This window comes from Cryptotermes secundus, unplaced genomic scaffold (assembly GCF_002891405.2).
Source record: "Cryptotermes secundus unplaced genomic scaffold, Csec_1.0 scaffold534, whole genome shotgun sequence".
Lineage (NCBI taxonomy): Eukaryota > Metazoa > Arthropoda > Insecta > Blattodea > Kalotermitidae > Cryptotermes > Cryptotermes secundus.
The window spans coordinates 153,329-172,679 of NW_019739956.1; the positions used below are offsets into that span (position 1 = coordinate 153,329).

At 39.4% G+C, this 19,351-nt stretch overlaps 2 protein-coding genes across 3 annotated transcripts in view; one reads left to right on the forward strand and one right to left on the reverse strand.

Annotated features, from left to right (window-relative positions):
- The window catches only part of LOC111872150 (acetylcholine receptor subunit alpha-like 1), a 586,882-nt gene that overhangs the window by 47,145 nt on the left and 520,386 nt on the right, over positions 1 to 19,351 (forward strand). The gene's annotated exons all lie outside the window — the stretch shown is intronic.
- Positions 11,959 to 19,351, reverse strand: part of LOC111872147 (acetylcholine receptor subunit alpha-L1) — a 114,926-nt gene continuing 107,533 nt past the window's right edge. For both annotated transcript variants that reach the window (XM_023865738.2, XM_033754547.1), the window contains exons 6-7: positions 16,988 to 17,748; positions 11,959 to 15,665 (exon numbers count right to left, since the gene is read on the reverse strand). In XM_023865738.2, coding sequence (XP_023721506.1) covers positions 15,456 to 15,665; positions 16,988 to 17,748 — 971 coding nt within the window. In that variant the 3' untranslated portion in view covers positions 11,959 to 15,455. The remainder of the gene's footprint in view (positions 15,666 to 16,987; positions 17,749 to 19,351) is intronic.

Below are 19,351 nucleotides of genomic sequence, written 5' to 3' on the forward strand. Positions count from 1 at the left end.
GAACGTAAGGAGTTAGCCACCATTAACAGGTCTGTCCTTGCCTCTCTATCGGACTGTAAAGATTCTAATGAAACTTGCTGCTAAAAATCAGTACTCCATTCTTCCGTTACTTGTCCCCGAAGTACAGATATTCGCCTCAGCGGAATTATCTCAGACACTCTCAATCTGTGCTGTTTTTTTTTTTTTAGAATTACAGACCAAGTACCAATCTGTTAAATATGCTGAAATATATAAAGTCCTATAATTTTACCTTCTGTTTTATTGAGGTTGCGAAACTTAGTGCATTAACTCAAGCGAACTACACGGGTTGACAATCTTTGAGAACAAACCGCTAAGGAGATTTTCTTTCCTCTCGCTCTCACTTTGGAGCATAGGGCTGATTTCTCAGTTTCAGTGATCATTTTTATAGATGGAAGGACTCCTTGGATGGATGATCAGCTCGTCGCAAGGCCTCTACCTAAACACAGGACAACATATACACAGAATAAACGCATACACACACCAAACATCCATGTTTGGTGTGCGATTCAAACCCACGATCCCGGCTTCCCAGCGAGTGAAAACAGTGCTTGCTATAGACCGCTCGGCTACCGTGACCGGCAGTGTATAAGAATAATAATATATAAGAGTTCAGTTCGTACCTCACAGGAAACAGATCCGAACACACTATCCCAGCTTCCGAGCGAGTGAAAACAGTGCATGCCTTAGACCGCTACCGTGACCGGCAAGGAGAATTTTAGGTCCTTTAAAATACGAAATATCAGGACAATGGGAAAAAATTTACATAATGAATTGTTTCATAATGTTTGACTTTCAACTAATGTTCTTTGGAAGATTAAGTCAAGGAGTATGTGGTGTGTAAAGGGAAGGTAACATACACATATATGCGGTAGAAGAGAAATTCCTATATATTTTAAGTCTGGAGACACGAGGTAAAGAGTTATTTGGGGAGCAATATATGTACATTGGAGAATATTATTAAAATTAATCTTAAAGAAATAGAATGTAGGGTTATGGGCTGTGTTCACCTGAGGACAAGGTTCAAAAGACTGAATTTTTAAGCTGGTTAAAATACTTAGAATTCAAAGAACTTGGGTAGTACTTTTGGGTTAAGTTTTGCATTTAAGAACTTTGTCAACATCGAGATTATATAGTGTCGATGATAGGACGATTAGACCGCCTCTGTGGTCTAGTGGTCAGAGTTCCTGGCTACAGATCCAGAGGTCCTGGTTCGATTTCCGGCGCTACCAGATTTTCTGAACAGTAGTGTGTCTGGAACGGGGTGCACTCAGCCTCATGATGATAATTGAGGAGCTATTTCAAGGAAATAGCGGCTCCGGTCTAGAAAACCGAAATTCGCTTCCGTGCGGATTCGTTGCTCTGACCACACGACACCCTCAATCCGCTGAAGTTGACACTAATTTCTCCGACAAGCGGCTGCTTCTCTGTCGGGATAGTTCGCTTGCGGACTAAAACCATGGAGTTTGTTTTGTTTGTTTGATAATCCGATTAATGGAGATGAAACAGTTGATGGTATGAGCATTGACATGGGGAAATGGAGTACTAGGAGGAAACCTGCCCCAATCCCATATGAACTAACCTGGGATTGAACCTGCGTCACAGTGGTGGGAAGTCGGCGAGGGTAGTTCTTGGAACAGCCGAGTGTTTCGAAGAAGTGCTCTGTACCGTGGAGTTCCCAAGTGATACACAAACCGACGCACTTTATCAGTGGCACGACGGAAACAACAGTAAGGCGTGCTGTAACGAACTTGCGGCAACGCTTGCAGATATCGGAAGCTTTGTGTGTTGAAGGCATCTTGCGAGACTTAAACATTAGTTGAGTGGAGACTGCAATAACAATCAACAATTGAATGTAGATCATCAATGCTGTAAAACATCATCAGTGGTATGTTATTTGTACGTAATAATTCAGTCCAGATGTTTGGAACTATGAAAGTTAAAGGCGTCGTTGTGTTCTGAGATCAAAACAATGGAATAAAATTATGTAAAACGGTAAAGCACCATGCTCTTGCAATTGTGGGTTGTATGATGATACATTTTGAACGGGTTTCACTTCAAACACTGATGTTCCATTATTTTGTAACAAGTTAATTTAAATACTTTTAAAATGAGGATTGTTCTTCATAATGTGTTACTCACTAACTCACTCACTCATTCACTCATGGAGCTGAGCCTTGCTTGTGAAGCCGCCAATTGTGCAGCTACTGAAGAATTTCCCAGCATTTCTTGCAACCCTAAGGTTCATTATCGTGTTCACAAGAGCCCTGCACTGGTCTCTAATCCTGAGCCACATTGATCCAGTCCATACCATCCCATCCTATCTCTGGAAGATCCATTTTAATATTGTTCACCCACCTACGTCTTGGTCTTCCCAGTGGTCTCTTTCCTTCCGGATTTACCACCAATATATATGCATTCCTCTTTTCATTAGTGCTACATGCACTGCCCACTAATCTTTCTTGACTTGATCATTCTAATTATACTTGGAGAAGTGTACAATTTATGAAGCTCCACATTATGTAGTTTTCGCCAACCTCCCTTCACTTCATCTATCTTCGATCCAAATATATTCCCCCCAAACATCTTGTGTTCAAACACCATCGGTCTATGTTCCTCCCTTAATGTCAGAGACCAAGTTTCACACCCATACAGAACCACAGGCAAAATTATAGTTTTGTATATTCCAATATTTATGTTTTTAGACAGCAGACGAGAAGACAAAGGCTGTGGACTGAATGGTAGCAAGCAGTACCTGAATTCAATCTCCTCTTAATTTCCTCCTGAACCAGGTTTCGATCTGTTATCGTTGTTCCCAAGTATCTGAACTGTGCCACATTTTCAAAACATCTGTTTCCTATCTTTATGTCATGATTTTGCCCTGCAGTTTGGTGACGACACAGCAACATATACCTAGTTTTCTCTGTGTTTACTTCTAGACCAACCTCTTTACTTGCGTCAATTAAAGTCTGTGGTATCTACATTATCACCCAGTATCTTCACATCATCAGCATAGACCAACAGCTGATGCGTCCAATTAAATTTCAGTCCCACCTGGTTTTCCTGGACCTTCCTAATGGCATATTCTAAGGCAAAGTTGAAAAGGAGTGGCGATAAAGCATCTCCTTGTTTTATACCTTTCTGGATAGGAAAATTGTCAGACAAATATTTACCTATACGGACATTAGCTTACGTTTCGTTTGAACATATTTAGTCAGCCTAACTAATTCCATGGGTATCCCAAACTCTAAGAGAGTATTGTACAATACTTCCCTCCTAACTGAATCACAGGCTTCCTTGAAGTCTATGAATAGCTGATCTACTGTCTCATCGTACTCCCATTGTTTATAAAATATCTGACGAATGCAAAAGATCCGATCTGTAGTTGATCGGTTACGTCGAACCCCACACTGATGATCCCCAATAATTTCATCTATGTATTGACTTAACCTTGAGAGAAGAATACTGGATAAAATTTGCTATGAAGCTGATAGCAGTGATATCTCCCGATAATTACTACAGCCAGTTTTATCACCCTTCTAATGAACTGGTACAATAATAGAGACCTTCCATTGATCAGGCAAATTTTCCATATTCCAAACTGGATTAATTAGCTTATGGATCTTATAACGTCATATTTCACCTCCTGCTTGAATAAATTCTGCCGGAATTTGATCATTACCTGATTACTTATACCCTTTCGAACTTGCAATAGCAGTTTCAACCTCAAAGGAGCTAGGATCAGGTACTAACGGCTCAGCTGTATGGATTTCTGTCTGCCTAACATCACTGACCCTATGTACATTCAGTAACTGAGAGAAGTAGTTCCTCCACCTATTTAAAATGTTGTGGGAATCTGCAAGCAGATCACCATTCTCATCTTTCATTAAGTTACTTCTAGGTTGGTAACCCCTCTTAAAGTCATTCATTCCTCTGTACAGGTCTCTAATGTTCTTTTTCTTACTGTTCACTGCAAGCTCATCAACTTTTTCTTTCAGATATTCCCTCTTCTTATTCCTGAAATGCCTGCTGGTTTCACGTTTTATATTGTTCACATTATCCACATGTATTTCGCTTGGACCCTGTAACCACTGCAGTTTGGCTTGTTTCATTGGTGTAATAATTTTGAGTATTCTCCGTCATTCCATGGCTCATGTTTCTTCAATTAATAGTAACCTAGACTCTCTTTGGTTGAAATTCTTATTCTCTCTAATAGTTTCCCATGCTCTGTTCATATGCAACTGAGTGTATAAATTTTCCAAAGCTGCGAACCTGTTTATGATTTCAACACGATACTGCTCTGTACCATCTACTTCATTTAATTTCTTGAGGTTGAATCTCTCCATATGAACTCTGAGTGCTGTTTGTTTACTCACTGCCAGTCTTTCCCTGACACCAGTGGTGGTGGTCAGTATCACAATCTGCTGCCCTGAACGATCGGACGTCATGTATACTTGAATGCCATGCCTTTCTATCAAAATATGGTCAATTTGATTGTGTATCTTCCCTTCAGGAGGTGTCCAAGTAAATTTATGAATGTTACAATGTGGTAACACTGTACTTTTGTCAGTCAGATTTTTTGATATGGCAAAGTTTACAACTCTGACTCCATTATCATTACTAATTTCATGCAAATTCTCATTCCCAATTGTTGGTTGAAAATGTCTTCCCTCCAAACTTTGGCATTGAAATCTCCTAACAGAATTTTCGTATGTCTTAAAATGTCCGCTACATGCATACCACAAAGAGAACTGAATTGCGGAATTTTACTAAAGCACAATTTTCCTCAAATTGTTACCATGAATTTCAACATTGCCGATACCATAACGGAAAGTTGGATATGATCATGAATCAGTCCCATGTACGGCCTATATATACATATATGAATACAGAGTGATCCTAAATTACTGTCGGAGTTTTCGTGGCCTATAATTTTCAAACCGAAAGAAAATAATAAAACTGCTGATGACATATGAAAGTGTAACTGAAAAGGTTTTATCGCATATAGAATTAATACTGCAGAATGCTAAATAACTTCAACATATGCAGTTTTATTTTGTCATTTCCTTCTTTAAAATTATATGCCATGGAAAACACGAAAATAATTTAGAATTACTTTGTATGTGTATGTATCCCTCTAAACCTGTCCTCTCATAAGAACAATCATATTGCTATCCGCTTTAATCTTTCTGGTCTCTGAAATGGATATATCGCAAAAGTTTTCTCCATAAGAAGTATGCATACATTTCTTTTCTAACTCATCCGAGTCACAGGACCCGCCAATCTTAGCTCCCTCAATTATGTTAGCGTAGTCTAACAGCATTAGATGATACGCATAACTGACGAAGCTCGTCGAAATATAATAACTAAAGGTACTCATGTACACCATCCATCTTAAGTACAGATAATTTCCTGTGCGCGTTGTTTTCAAACGTGTCTAATATACAAAGTGGACCTCTTAATATTATCACTTGGAATAACTCCTCGGTTAACCATCCCATCAGGAAATGCTAAAGATGAAATACAATTAAAAATAATGGTCAGAGATAATTAAATAAATATTTTTCGTGTTTAACATTTTGGTCTTTTACACTTACATATTACCGAAATGAACGAAGAAGAAGAAGAAGAAATACGCTGCGGAGAAATTTCTTCTTTCTTTTCTTCTCTATTTATCTGAGCTGTCAGTGCCAAGTCTTGGCTTCTAACTACGGCCTTTCGTTCCGCCGCCCAGGCACGTACCAAACAGCTGTTCACGTCAGAATGAACAGACGTCGATACATTTTAAAACTGGGCGGACCTTTGATGTCTTTATGTTGTTAACATAATGTATGACTACTTTGTGGAAAATTTGAAAGCTTTGTTTAAAGTGATTTCGATGTATATGATATATAGATCATCTGAGACCTACGTTCAACCTAAAATCCATTTTCCGGTTCTTGCAGAGGAGTTTTGGGGTCTGGGAAGGGTTGAGGGTGTGCGCGTGGCTACGCCGAGCGCCGAGAGTTTGCAGAACTGAAAGAACTCGGGTGTGTAAAGCTAACCGGATGGTGTAAAGGAGGATAGTGGAAATAAAGGATCTGACGAAAGAATGTCTCTGGCGTCTGGTAAGTCTGTTGTTCGTGGTGCCCCTTCAGGTCTTTCTCAGCAGAGTCTTCGTAGGGCGCTGTATAACTGTGGGATAGCAACTGCGAGAAGAGAAGGACAAACGTACAACTAGGATTAGCGTACTTATTTTGAGCAGTTTTATGTATAATAATTTGATTTACATTACATTATAGTATATCAGCTGTAAGTTTAAATTGATTGATTGATGGCCGGTTGCAACGACACCAGTTATACTTGTTAAATGAAATATATTATCATTCTATATATATATTTCTAAAATATTTTTTAGAAAAAATTTCACATTATTCACATGCATTCCACACCCAGAACACAACACACATTAAAAACACTTGATAATATAGATGAAACCTTACATAAGATTAAACTTTATTTTCCCTCGCTGACGTCAGTGAAGAGATTAGACATCAGTATTAAAAACGATGTCGAAACGTTAGGAAGAATTACTATGATAACAGAATATGTTTCTTGCAATGGATCCTGTTTATGGACGATAGAATCTGAACATGTAGGCTGCATTACCGACGCGACGTTTCGTATATCTTTTCTGCCCCAGCTTACATCACCCAGATCCAGGATCCACAATAACAGTGAGCGATTTTAAAGTATTCTATGCTATGTATTTTGCAACTCTAACCACAAGTTCTCATGTGAATGTTTTTTGGTTCTAGTAGCTTATTCAATCACGGTGTGTCAACTGCAACGGCGAAAGAAATAATAAGTGGTTTGTTAGGAAAGGTTTATGCTCAAGGTTAGGAACTATACTCGCTTTTTCCGGAAATATTCTGTGATAGGCGGGGATGAGAAACGGATCAATACTCATAACGAGCAGAACATTAAACCGCCTACGTGTTTTGCAACAAACTGAAAAGTATATACTTATTTTTACCATCCGAAATGAAAAGTGTTTAGGCTTCAATCGAATCTTCTGAGACATAAGTCAATGGCTCCAGCACTTTCAAGAGGATTCTGTACATTCATGTGCTCTCTAAGACTAGTAGCTATCTTCAGAGTAGGCCTAATATCCTGATATTTCATAAAGGCGCGTCCACGTTACTCGTGCTCATGTGACTCGCTATGCTCGCGAGTAATGTGGACGATATGACAAGTCACGAGACAAACAAATTTTTAATTTTTAATTTAAAAACTACAGCCTATACACACTACGAGTAAATATACGGATCCTCACGCCCCGAAGCCTGGCGAGCAACTAGAAGTTGTGTGGACGAAGATTTACGAGCACAAATAAAAGGGAGACGAGTGTCCCGACGAACACAAGCCAGACGAGCACGAGTAATGTGGACGCGCCGTTAGAAACATGTCTGCAGACTGCGTCTTGTGTACATTATCATTAAAAATATGCACTTAGGAACACAGGGTAGATGCTTAGAAATTCGAACTGGTAAGATATCCTGCAATAACCCTTCACTTCGTCTCTGAAATAAACATCTTCCACTCATTAATTCCTCTGGCGTACTCTGATTCACAATCTGTTCTGAAGAAATCTTTATTCATCTTCTTGGACGGGGAATCTGTCAAATGGCCTCTACCGACAGAGGGAAACACACGGCACTGTCCTTAGCTGCATTCAAACCAACGATTGAGATGTTCAAGTTGGCCATGATTGCTCGCCTTTCACCGCGTAGAAAACGTTATCATATACAGAATGTCCGGATGAAAGGTATCCAAAATAATTATATCTCAGAAAGCTTTTGCTATACACATTTATGGGTTACACCACTACAAAGGGAAACTGTGGAAGTTTTTTTCTGAGCATATAACTTTCTCAATAAATTTCAACTTGGGCTCCCTTGGTGGCACGACAAAATATCCAGGCTTGAAGCATGTTTTGTGTTACCATAGCGACAGCGTCCCTTATGCGGGCTTTCAAGTGTTGCAGGTCGTTGATCTTAACCTGGTAGACAATGTTCTTCACATAATCCCACAAGAAAAAATCCACTGGGGTTAAATCTGGCGACCTAGGAGGCCAAGCAGTTGGTCCACCTCTGCCAATTCATATCCCAGCCATCTCTCTGTCCAGGTGATTCCTAACATAGTGGCAGAAATGTGTCGGCGCATGCGCGTAAGCCGGGTTTGAAAAAAAACAAAGTTTTCCTTTCCGATGACATAAATCGGATACGTGTATATAATTGCTTTGGGAGATATAAAAGAAAAAGCAAACTCCGTGATTTTAGTCCGCAAGCGAACTATATCGACCGCCGCTTGTCGGCGAAGTTAGTGCCAACTTTTGCGGATAGAGAGTGTCGCGTGGTCAGCGCAACGAATCCCCACGACCGTTAATTTCGGTATTCCAGACCGGACTTTCGGAGATATACATTTTTTATTTTGGATATATTTCATCCGGACACCCAGTATGTAAGAAAATGATTCGTCGTTTTTTATATTCGTGATGCACTTTTATGTCATTCTGTGATATCAAATGTCATCTCCGAATTATATAACTTGGCATTATTACATTTTAAGTGTTAAAAGATGGATGACGATATGAGTTCCAGCTTAACACTTCTGCCAACAAAATTATTTCTAGTAAAATATGTATCACATTCTGATTCCGAAATTATCGAAAATTACCTCTGTATAATATTATTCTACTGCCAGACAATCAAATATGTTTTCAGTTTTAGCATAAGTGCAGAATATAGAAAAGAAGATGTTAGTGTTAACTCAACTGGAAATTTTGGGCACTGAAATATTTATGTGATGAGTTTGAAGGAGGGAAATATTGTGGCAGTATTATGAGCGTATTACAGAACGAGCTCACTTGTACATAATTGTATGATATCAAGTCATATATACAGAACTTGTAGTAAGTTTACAACAAATTATTTTATATGTCTAAAGATGACACTTGCAGCATTAGACTGTTGTCCTATCACGGAGTCACTTTGGCGTCTTCTCTTTCCTTACTAAATAATCTTCAAATCTATGAAGGCATTGTACATCCCAAATAGTCTGAGAGTAATTAAATAATTAGTCACTACAGAGAAAACAATTCGTGTTTTTCTCAGAAAGTTTCAAGTCATCACACAGGAAGCCACATAATAATAAGGAACACAGAGAGAAACCGGAATTGCCATAGAGTAACTCGGCGAATTAATTATCAGTAGATCGTATTACGGCCTCTTCGTTATTAATTTTGTCATATTTCTCACAGTACATTCACTCACACTGCAATACTTTCATTTGAAACTGGAATCATAATTATAATAATGAGAGTGATGTTTCAAAGATGAATGTTTTTGCACATCTATAATGTACGCTAATCAATAATAACAAAGAGATGTTGGTGTTAACAAACAGTTCAGATTTGATTATAGTTCGTTAATAATTATATACTTATGTTAATTTGTTGAAAGGTCTCTCGTTTGACGTAACAATATTTCAAGAACAATTCAATAAACAACTTTCTACATTGTGATTGCATTTATATTATTTTACTTTAAAACGAGACACAATCTCAAAATTCTATAGTCTAAAATGAAAATCAGAATTTTATCTTTTATTTCCTAGTTTGAAAAACAAAGCAAATCTATTTAATTTCACTTCCAAAAGATCAGAGCATCACTCTGACCGAACTTCATCCATCATATCCGGATTGTATTAACGGCACTGAGAACGCTATTATGATGGAGGCAATGACTGAAACCTTTCTGCTAATTGCATTCGCAATAATAGTACGTACTTTGACTTCACAGTGTGTGCAACTGGCTGGAATACATCTTTGTTTGAACGAGTCTTATACAGTAAAGTAAAGTAAAGCTATTCCTGTACAAGGCCGTGAAGGCCCATAAGGTTGTGAAATGTTGAGGTTCCCACATTATCTAGACAAACGGCTCAAAGATGGCGGTAAGTTTGTCAGCCTTACGCGCCGGCCGCGCTTTACTCCCCAGGAAATTTATTTAATTAATTCCTGGTACTCATTTCTGTTAGAGGCTGAGTCGACCCCAGGGCCATAGTGCGACTGGAAGGATTAGGTCAATTGAAAAAATCCACTGACCTCATCGGGACTTGAACTAGCGACCTTCCGGCTTGTAGCATAGCCCCTCAACCAACTACGCTAACGTGTGAAAACTCAGATTCTTTATTTATCCATTAAAGAAGTGCGGTTGTTATGTTTACCAGGCGGTCATTCCATGTGAAGGCACCCAGATAAGTCGCTCGACCATTATAAAAGAATTATATTTTGTACACTTATTTTTGCATATTTTCACACTTAAAAAATATTAAAAAAATTAATCCGCCCGGTTCTCCCGGTACAGCCGTTTTTATAATGCGAAAAAAACGCGTTTTCGGCTGGAATGGAGGTTCGCGCTATCTTCCATATCTTGATAACAATTGATGCTATAGACTCCAGGAAATACCAATTTGTTCCTCATGATATGGGCTACAAATCATGTTATTACAAGTTTTTACTAACTCACTTTCTCTAGGTCTAATTAAGCTTGAAACTTACCTATCGATTTTGGAAAAAGAGCTCTTTCTATTTTCAAAAACCAATGGGAGGGGGAAACTATCAGACCTGTGGTTTCTACCCCTTGTTATTATCTACATGGGGAATACAATCCCGTAGTTTTGAACCCCCTATCTATTTTCCAAATTTTTCTAGGAGCTTCCAAACTTTGCCCTGGGCTCCAAATCGCCCAATTTAACATCTCATATCTCTGGTGGGGAAGCTCCGAAAATTTTGAAATTCATAGCAAATAATGCTCTATTCCTGAGTAACTTGGAGTTAGAATTACAACTTTGATATTCTACTAATAGCGAAGTTGTGGGCACTTTGAATTTTATCAAAGAAATAAACACCTCAACAATTGGCTTACCTGCACCCAATAGCATTGGTGGTTCTTTATTCGGTATAAAAGACGAGAGATTTATCTTTCGTCATTCGGAGCAGTAAGTACAGGCACTTACTGCTCGGAATGACATGATATTAACACTCGTTCCTAAAAATTTTTGGAAAATAAATACGGGGTTCAAAATTACGTGATTATATTCCCCATATATGGAACAACATAGGGTAGAACCACATATCTGATACACTTCACATTGGTTTCTGCAAGTCAAAAATAGCTTTTTTTTTCCAAAATCGATAGGCAGGTTTCAAGCTTAATTGGACCCAGAGGAAGTGAGTTGAGTAAAAACTTGTAATGATATGAATTGTAATCCATATCATGAGGAACAAAGTGGTTTCTTATTTGAGTCTCTAGTATCAATAATCATCGAGATATGGAAGATAGCGCGAACCTCCATTTCAGCAGAAAACGCGTTTTTTTTTTCGCATTATAAAAATTGCTGTACCGGGAGAACCAAGCAGATTAAAAATTATTTAAAATATTTTTGATGTATGAAAATATATAGAAATAAGTGCACAAAAATATAATTTTTTGTAAATGGTCGAGCGCCCTATCTGGATGACTTCACCCCAGGTCACATATATTTATGGATTTTGGATATTTCCGGAACACAATGGTTGTTTACCTAACCACTGTATCATAAAGCAATGGGTCCTCTGAGATATGATAACTGAGGTTTTAAAGTGTCCCAATTATTGAGATGTGTTTGAGGCTCCAGGGTATTAACTGAGGTTTGAAACATGTGTACCTCCCCTCGTCAAAGGGCTGCATTTATTGGATATAACAAGACACTCCCAAGTCTGTGGTATACTGCTAAGAGTAATAATGGATAGCGTAGTTGGTTGAGGCACTGTGCTACAAGCCGGAAGGTCACGGGATCGAATCCCGATGAGGTGGATTTTTTCAATTTACCTAATCCTTCCAGCCGCACTATGGCCCTGGGGTCGACTCAGCCTCTAACAGAAATGAGTACCAATTATCTTTCTGGAGGGTAAAGAATGGCCGGAGCGTAAGACTGACAACCTTACTGCCATCTATGAGCCGATTGTCTAGATAATATGGGAAACTCAACATCTCACAACCCTATCGGCCTCCACGGTCTGTTACAGGAATACGTTTATTTTTTTAGTTGCTAAAGATAATGGGTGACGAATTTTAAATTTATTTTCTGTTCGTTTATGTTATGTTTGTTGCGTTACTTGTTACATATTTTTTAATTTAAAAGTTCTTGAAATTCTAATGTTCGTAAACAGTGATTTGGAGAGGCTTGAACCTGGAATTGATGTATATCAAATTTCTGCCTGTTGGCCCTGTGTTTATATGGTATTCTGAAAAAGGGATAGCGATAGCTACAGGAATGTAGCCAAATTGTAATGAAGTCATCCTGCTTTGAAGTATTTCCTCTTCTATAACAGTTCAGATAAATTTTATACGGTTTATCAAACTAGGAAACACCTCTTTAATATATGTTACTTAGTTCTATTTGTGTGGTTCACTGCTCCGTGTTTGGTTGTGTTAAGTGGGACCAGCAGTGGCCACTACTCCTCTGTCTCCTTCGTGCAAGATCAATAAGGATCATTTTCGTCTGATATCACAGTTTCACCGCACAGTTATCTCACTGTGTCCACACTTCGTGTTGCTTTGCTATGCGTACCATTTTTTAAATTTACAGTAGGGACGAATTCACTATGATCATACGTGTATTTTAATGGCAGTATTCCATTGGGTTATTTGGTCTACCGTCAGACTCCTTTATGGTAAAACTTACCGTCATGAAGTCTTAACTTCAAACTTCTGAAATTTAATTATTAAACATTAAGATAATAATAATAATAATAATAATAATAATAGTTTGTAAAGAATATTACAGTCGTAACACCGTATAGTTTGCAGAAAGCCAGACGTGTCGAATAAGGTACGATTCTCTGAAAAACTGGGCGGTCTCCGAATCACATAGCTTTACAACCCAGAAGACATAGTCACTGCCGTGAAAATCTCAAATCCAGCAGTGCAGTATAACGTTTTTAAAGTGTTGTAAATTTTAACTGACTGATATGTATGTATATATATGAAAGTATAATTGAAACACGTAATTAATAATATGTCAGTTTAATTTGCAAATCAGCGACACCAATTATTTTTTTCTACGGTTATAATCATTAATTATCTTCGTGGAATATTAATATATTTTGGAGGCGAATTAAATTTATAATTTGAATTTTAAATAATTATGCTTCTTGTTTCAATTAATTCAAACTGATATTGACGTGTTCAAGTACAGGGCGTTCAATGATCGAGAAAATATGGCAGCAGCGCAGAGCGGACACAACATTTCTCATATATTGCTCCTGTAACTACCGATAGCAGAATGAGTCATTAGCGCCGATAAACGCGCGGCGTTAGGTGGTCTGATCTTGTCAATGCAGTAAGTCGCATTAGCACATCCTAGCGAAACTGCGGTTTCTTGTTCTAAGCGTCTTAACGATTTTCGACGACTGATCTGTAGTCGTGCCTCAATATCCTGAACCTTTTCTTCAGTCAGCACAATCCTCTTCGATTGCTTCTTTATGTCACACGCTGAACCTATGACCCGCCACTTTTCACAAACTTGGATACAAACGACTTTGCGTGAACTGACAAGTTAGGATATTTACGGCGAAACTTACGGATACATTTTCTGTAAGCACTTTCCTTGCAAAAGTTTCGACAATAAGCACACACTTTTCAATAATGAACTTCATTTCAGTATAAATGTCGACCGCCTACAGACACCTCTAACAAACTGACCATTAATGCGACTTACTGCAGTGACAAAATCAGACCACATGATGGCGCGTGTTTATCAGCGCTAACGACTCATTCTGCTATCGGCAGTTAGAATAGTAATCTATGAGAAATGTTGTGTCCGTTCTATGCTGCTGCCAGGTTTCCTCGATCATTGAACGCATTGTAGTAAGTAAGTGTCTGATAGCACAATGCGAAGGTCCAACACCGCGCAACAGAAATTCCGGCAGTGGACAAGTCCTAGACCAGATTTATCTATCACGCATGCTCACAACGCATGAATTTAAGATCTACAGGGCCGTGTCATTGCTCAGGCTGTCAATCGCGGGCTTCCAACCGCAGCGGCCCAAGTTCCATCCCCAGGCAATTCATGTGCGGTTTGTCATGAATAAAGTAAAATTGGGGTGGGTCTTATCTGATTACTGCAGTTACCCACGTTAATTGTCCTTCCATCAATTGCTTCACATTCATTAATCGTCCTATTGCTGAAGCTATACAGTCTCGTAATTGAGAACATAATTAAGAAACTAACGCAAAAAGAAAGATCCACGTTAATGCTCTACCACTTTTCGCTTGTCTAAGAGGCTGTTTGATAAGAAGTTATCCTGTAAATATTTTTTATGAATCAATTCCAAGTTTCGACCAGGTTTCATATTTGACGAATCAATATATTATCTACAGACCTGTATTAAAATTGAGATAACTAGTCTTACCCAATTAGATATGTTCGTGCTACACGACCAGACACTGCTAATTTGATTTCTCTGATACTACTTGTGACTTTGTTTCTCTCGTATCACTGAGCATACTCTACGATGAATGAACAATTACTGTCGTATTTCGTTTTCTGAAACAAAAGCCACTGTAAGAAATATTTCATATTGTTAAACAACTGATTGTATACAAAACTTTCAAATATCCTAAGTAAATGGTGACAATCCAGTCTTGTAAAATTGCAAAATGATACAGCATTTGAAATCGTAACACCGAGTAACGTCTGTTGATACTTTCCGATGTTTGTATTATGTAGCGTCGAACTGGAGAACGGTTGTGTGAACAAAAAGAATTTGATATAACCTTGTGGGAAGTGGTCGTGGGCTATTTTAATGCATTATCTTAACATTTAGGTGGAAGAAGTATAAGAAAATCTTACAAATTTACAGCCAGGATAGCTAATCTATGCACAGAGTTTCTAACCCGGAAGCCTCCGACGTCATTGTGTTTCCACGAAGTCTCTAAAAACTATTCCATTACTATTTATAGTACTGATGGCCATATAATTGGTTGCACGGATAGACAGACTGGCATACTCATTACACTACTGGGTTCCAAAGAAGATTTGTTCCTTCGGAACGCTAAAAATATCACCGTGCTGTAACATTTCGTTATATATGTATTTCAATATGACAGTTTTTTTTAATTCATTTCAAATATAAACTGAAATAAGTGATAATTTCTTCAAAAATTGTAGCTGCTTCATATCGTTCTCTGGGTGTGAGTTTCGCTACCAATATATATATATCCTGTAGGATTTCGTCAGCCCACTGCAGAGCAGAAAGCATATTTGTCCCATTGGAATACTGCCACAGAGTGATCGAAAACAAGAACGGCTCTTTTCCGCTGTCCACAAAATCATTGATCGTCGATTCACTACTACAAGCTGTGCTTGTGCTGGTGGCCTAGATTTGGTAGGAACTGCTGCTGGGCTACAGACGATAACTCCATATCAATGGGCTTTGTGTCGTCGTACAGGGCTGGCGCCTCGCACAGGATCGCGAATGTTCCGACAATCGAAGCGATCGTGAAGATCCATAGAAACAAACGATCCAATACCATGGCCACGAATCCCCAGTCTTGATCTTCCTGCACACAAATAACAGACAAGTCTGAGCACATGAGCACGTGTCTTGTTCCTTGTCTTCAATGTTCAAACATATTTTCATGGACTGAGTTCGTAACCTTTTGTTTATTCTACAGGGTGATTCATATAGAACCGGCCTGACGAAATGAGGTGTAATATAAAATATACCATACATATATTAAAGTAGTTTACACATATCTTATCTTGGATTGCGTGCCGTGATCAGAGCAGGTGTTGAAAGTGTCCGCCGTTTTCAAGCAGGCATTAGAAACACTCGCTGTTCAACAGTGTACTCCATGACTGTCGCCTGCGCACTGCAGACACGTTTCGGCATTGTCCTTGACCTTGCAGCATAAGGGCTGCCACTTGTCGGATCATGCGCACACCATTCGACTCAGCACGGCCCACGGATTATTATTTCGTAATTGTGAGCGGTTTTATGCATCACCTGCGGAATTATTAGCAAATTCATCGGGCCGGTTCTATACGATTCACCCTGTACCTAAGAACTCATATATGGAGCCGGGATAGCTCAGTCGGTATAGCGACTGGCTACGGGCTGAACGACCAAGTGATCGGATTTCGAATCCCGGTAGTCTCAAGACCGGCTCTGGGGCCCACCCACCCTCCTATTAATTGGGCAACGGGGGTTAAAGCGGCTGGGGAGTGAAACTGACCACTCACCTCAAACTAGTGCCGAGGTGAAGAAAATGTGACTCTATACATCCACTCCCCCATGGTGCAGTGCTTAATTAGCTAAGGACAGGGAAAACTTTACTCTATATATATATTTGCAATTTTACCAATTTTTTTATGGATGTGAAACTAGATATATGATCTTGAGGAATTCACCTAATTTTAAAATATCTGAGAACAGAGCATTGAGGAGAATGTTTGGACCTAAGATGTCGGAAGTAATAAGAAAATGAAGGAACGTGAATACTGGGAAGTGTCATACAAGTAAGTTTTGGTACTTTTTTCACCAGTTAAAGAAGAATGAGGTGTTAAAGGTAATAAATGACTATAACATTTTGATGTAAGAATCCGAAGGAAAGAGACCACTTGAAAAACCTAGCATGGATAATATTTTAATGGATCTTTAATTTGTTGGATTCATTTGGCTATGGATGGTGGCCAAATTCGGGCAATGTAAAGATTTAATGAACCCTCGGGTTAAGGGTAACAAATTTGTTGAGTATCTGAGCGACTACCAGCTTCTGAAGAAGGAATTTACTCCATACAGTCTGTCATAGTAACAAAAACATTGTAAGTTCTGTGTATGGAGTGTTGACTATTTTGACGCGTAGTCCCCGAATAAACTCACCGCATCAAACTCATCCTGTCGCTGCATGTGGTGCTGGATGAACATCACATTGTGTATCGCCTTCTCCAGCTCGAACGGATACTTCTTCCTAGTGCCGACGTCACTCAGACTTCCGTCCAAGCCGACTACAGACGGCAGCCCGTTGAACTCCGCCATGAGTCCTCCGAACCTGTTGGTGGCTCCACTGGCTGACGTGTGGATCCCGTTGCAACCACCGGGTCTCTGAAGTGGGTGATGTCTTAGCGAGTCCGGTGAGGACGCCACCGACGACGATGAAGCTGCTACTGCAGCTGCAGCCGCTGCATTCAGCTTTGACTTCTTGGCAGCACGTAAACGATTCTTATTTGCTGCCATATCCACTAGCAACTGTTCTGGAACTTTCATCAAGAGCAGCTTGGGTAACCGTCTTATGAAGACTTTCCTTACCCAAGGAGCCATCTTATGTGTGCTAGGTTTGCGGTAATGGACGTTGAGAACCATTATGGTTATAACTACAGAGAAGCCTACCAGGATCATAGTGAAGAGAAGGTACTTGCCCAGTAAGGGCAGGGCTAGCGATGTTGACGGGATGATTTCGGATATGAGCAGGAAGAACATGGTCTGGGACAGCAGAATTGAGATACAGAGTGCTATCTTCTCTCCCGAGTCGGCTGGCAAGTAGAACACTAGCACAGAGAGATAGGAGATGCCAACGCATGGTACAATGAGGTTCACTGTGTAGAAGAGGGTCTTGCGACGCAGCGTGATGTTGAAGAAGATATCTGAGGAACAAACAGAAACACGGATTAAGAAAAGAGCGCTTACGTCGCTCGAGACTGGTGTATATTCGGAAAGGGCAGACTCTAGAGCAAGGGTATCCAAACTACGGCCCGCGGGCCACATGCGGCCCGCGATGTGATTTTATCCGGCCCGCGAAAGAATTATGCAGAAATGCGCCAATTGAACTACTTTTGCAATGAGTACTGGTAAAAAATACTTGTTCCTAGATTTCAAATTCATTAATTAAGATTGTGTTTAAAATATATTGATATTCCATATTATGTTAATATTAATATTATTCACAATTTTACTAATTCTGGACCGTATACTGCGCGGTATTTCTTCGTACTTGTTCGGCTTCGATCGGCAATGTCACTTCGTGGCAATGCAGGTAGCGCGAACAGTTCGTTACTAGCCGTCTTGTGCACAAGACTTTTTGCAGTGGTGCACTGTAATTGTAACAGGTCATCATCACCTCAATTTAGTCAGATTTTAAGAATGCAAAAAGAGTTCCATCATTCACATTAATTGTTTTATTATAATTTGTGATGAAAATATGAGCATTTGCTGCTACTGTCTGTTGTCATTAATATACGATAATTTATTCTCACGTACTTTGTATTTAGTTTATGAAATTCTGTGCTTTCAATAAAATTCATATACCTAGAGTTATTAATTTCTCATTTTATCCGGCCCGTTGAAAGTGATGAATTACCTAATGTGGCCCGCGGTTCGAAAAGTTTGGAGACCCCTGTTCTAGAGCAAAGAGATACTCTTCCTCACTTTTCTACGGATTGTGATCTTCATTTTCATAAGAAATGGGTCAGAATAAGTAAGAGCTGGACGACCGAAGTTCGATTTTTGATAGCCACTGAGAATTTTATCTACAACACCAAGTCCAGAATGTCTCCGGAATCCAAGCAAACTCCTTCAAGCTGGTACTTTAGGCTATGTTTCTGACTTTGATGGTAAAGTGACATAAGCATAAGGTGACAGTATCTGTATCTAATGACGAGGTGATGAATGTGTGGAGCTTTACCACCACCAAACTATATATCTTCTTGGCGTGGTAATTACACAGAAGGGCAGCCTTGACATTTTATTGCCAATTGGACTACGTGATCGTTTTTCTTACGGGAAATACTTGAATGTAATTTTCTGTACATATAGATACTAAATTTTCCGGCGTTTTTCAAAAAGGGTGAGCTGGATATTTTATGTCATATACGGATGCTTAACATGTTCAGTTTCATGATGACACCCATAAGATGCTAGGAGGGTTTTATAGATATACGTGACATGGGCTTGTATTAGGCACGCTCTACACTGCTATAGCGTTACCGAGACCAGAAGTGGCCGAAAAGTGTGACTACTACTGGAGATGCGGACACAAGACCGGATCTTCGTTAGATTGTCACATTTCCTGTTTGTGATATTCTCGTTTAATCGACTAGCCGTTCTGTTCACAAGGATGCTAGTTCGGATAACGCACATGGTGATCCACCCAACAACAGGAGCTTTGCGCCCCTTCACACAGGCTAGAAGGAGCTTGAGGGAAATACAGTAGCAGACAGAAAGGAACGTGCCTCGGTACGGATCTTCCAA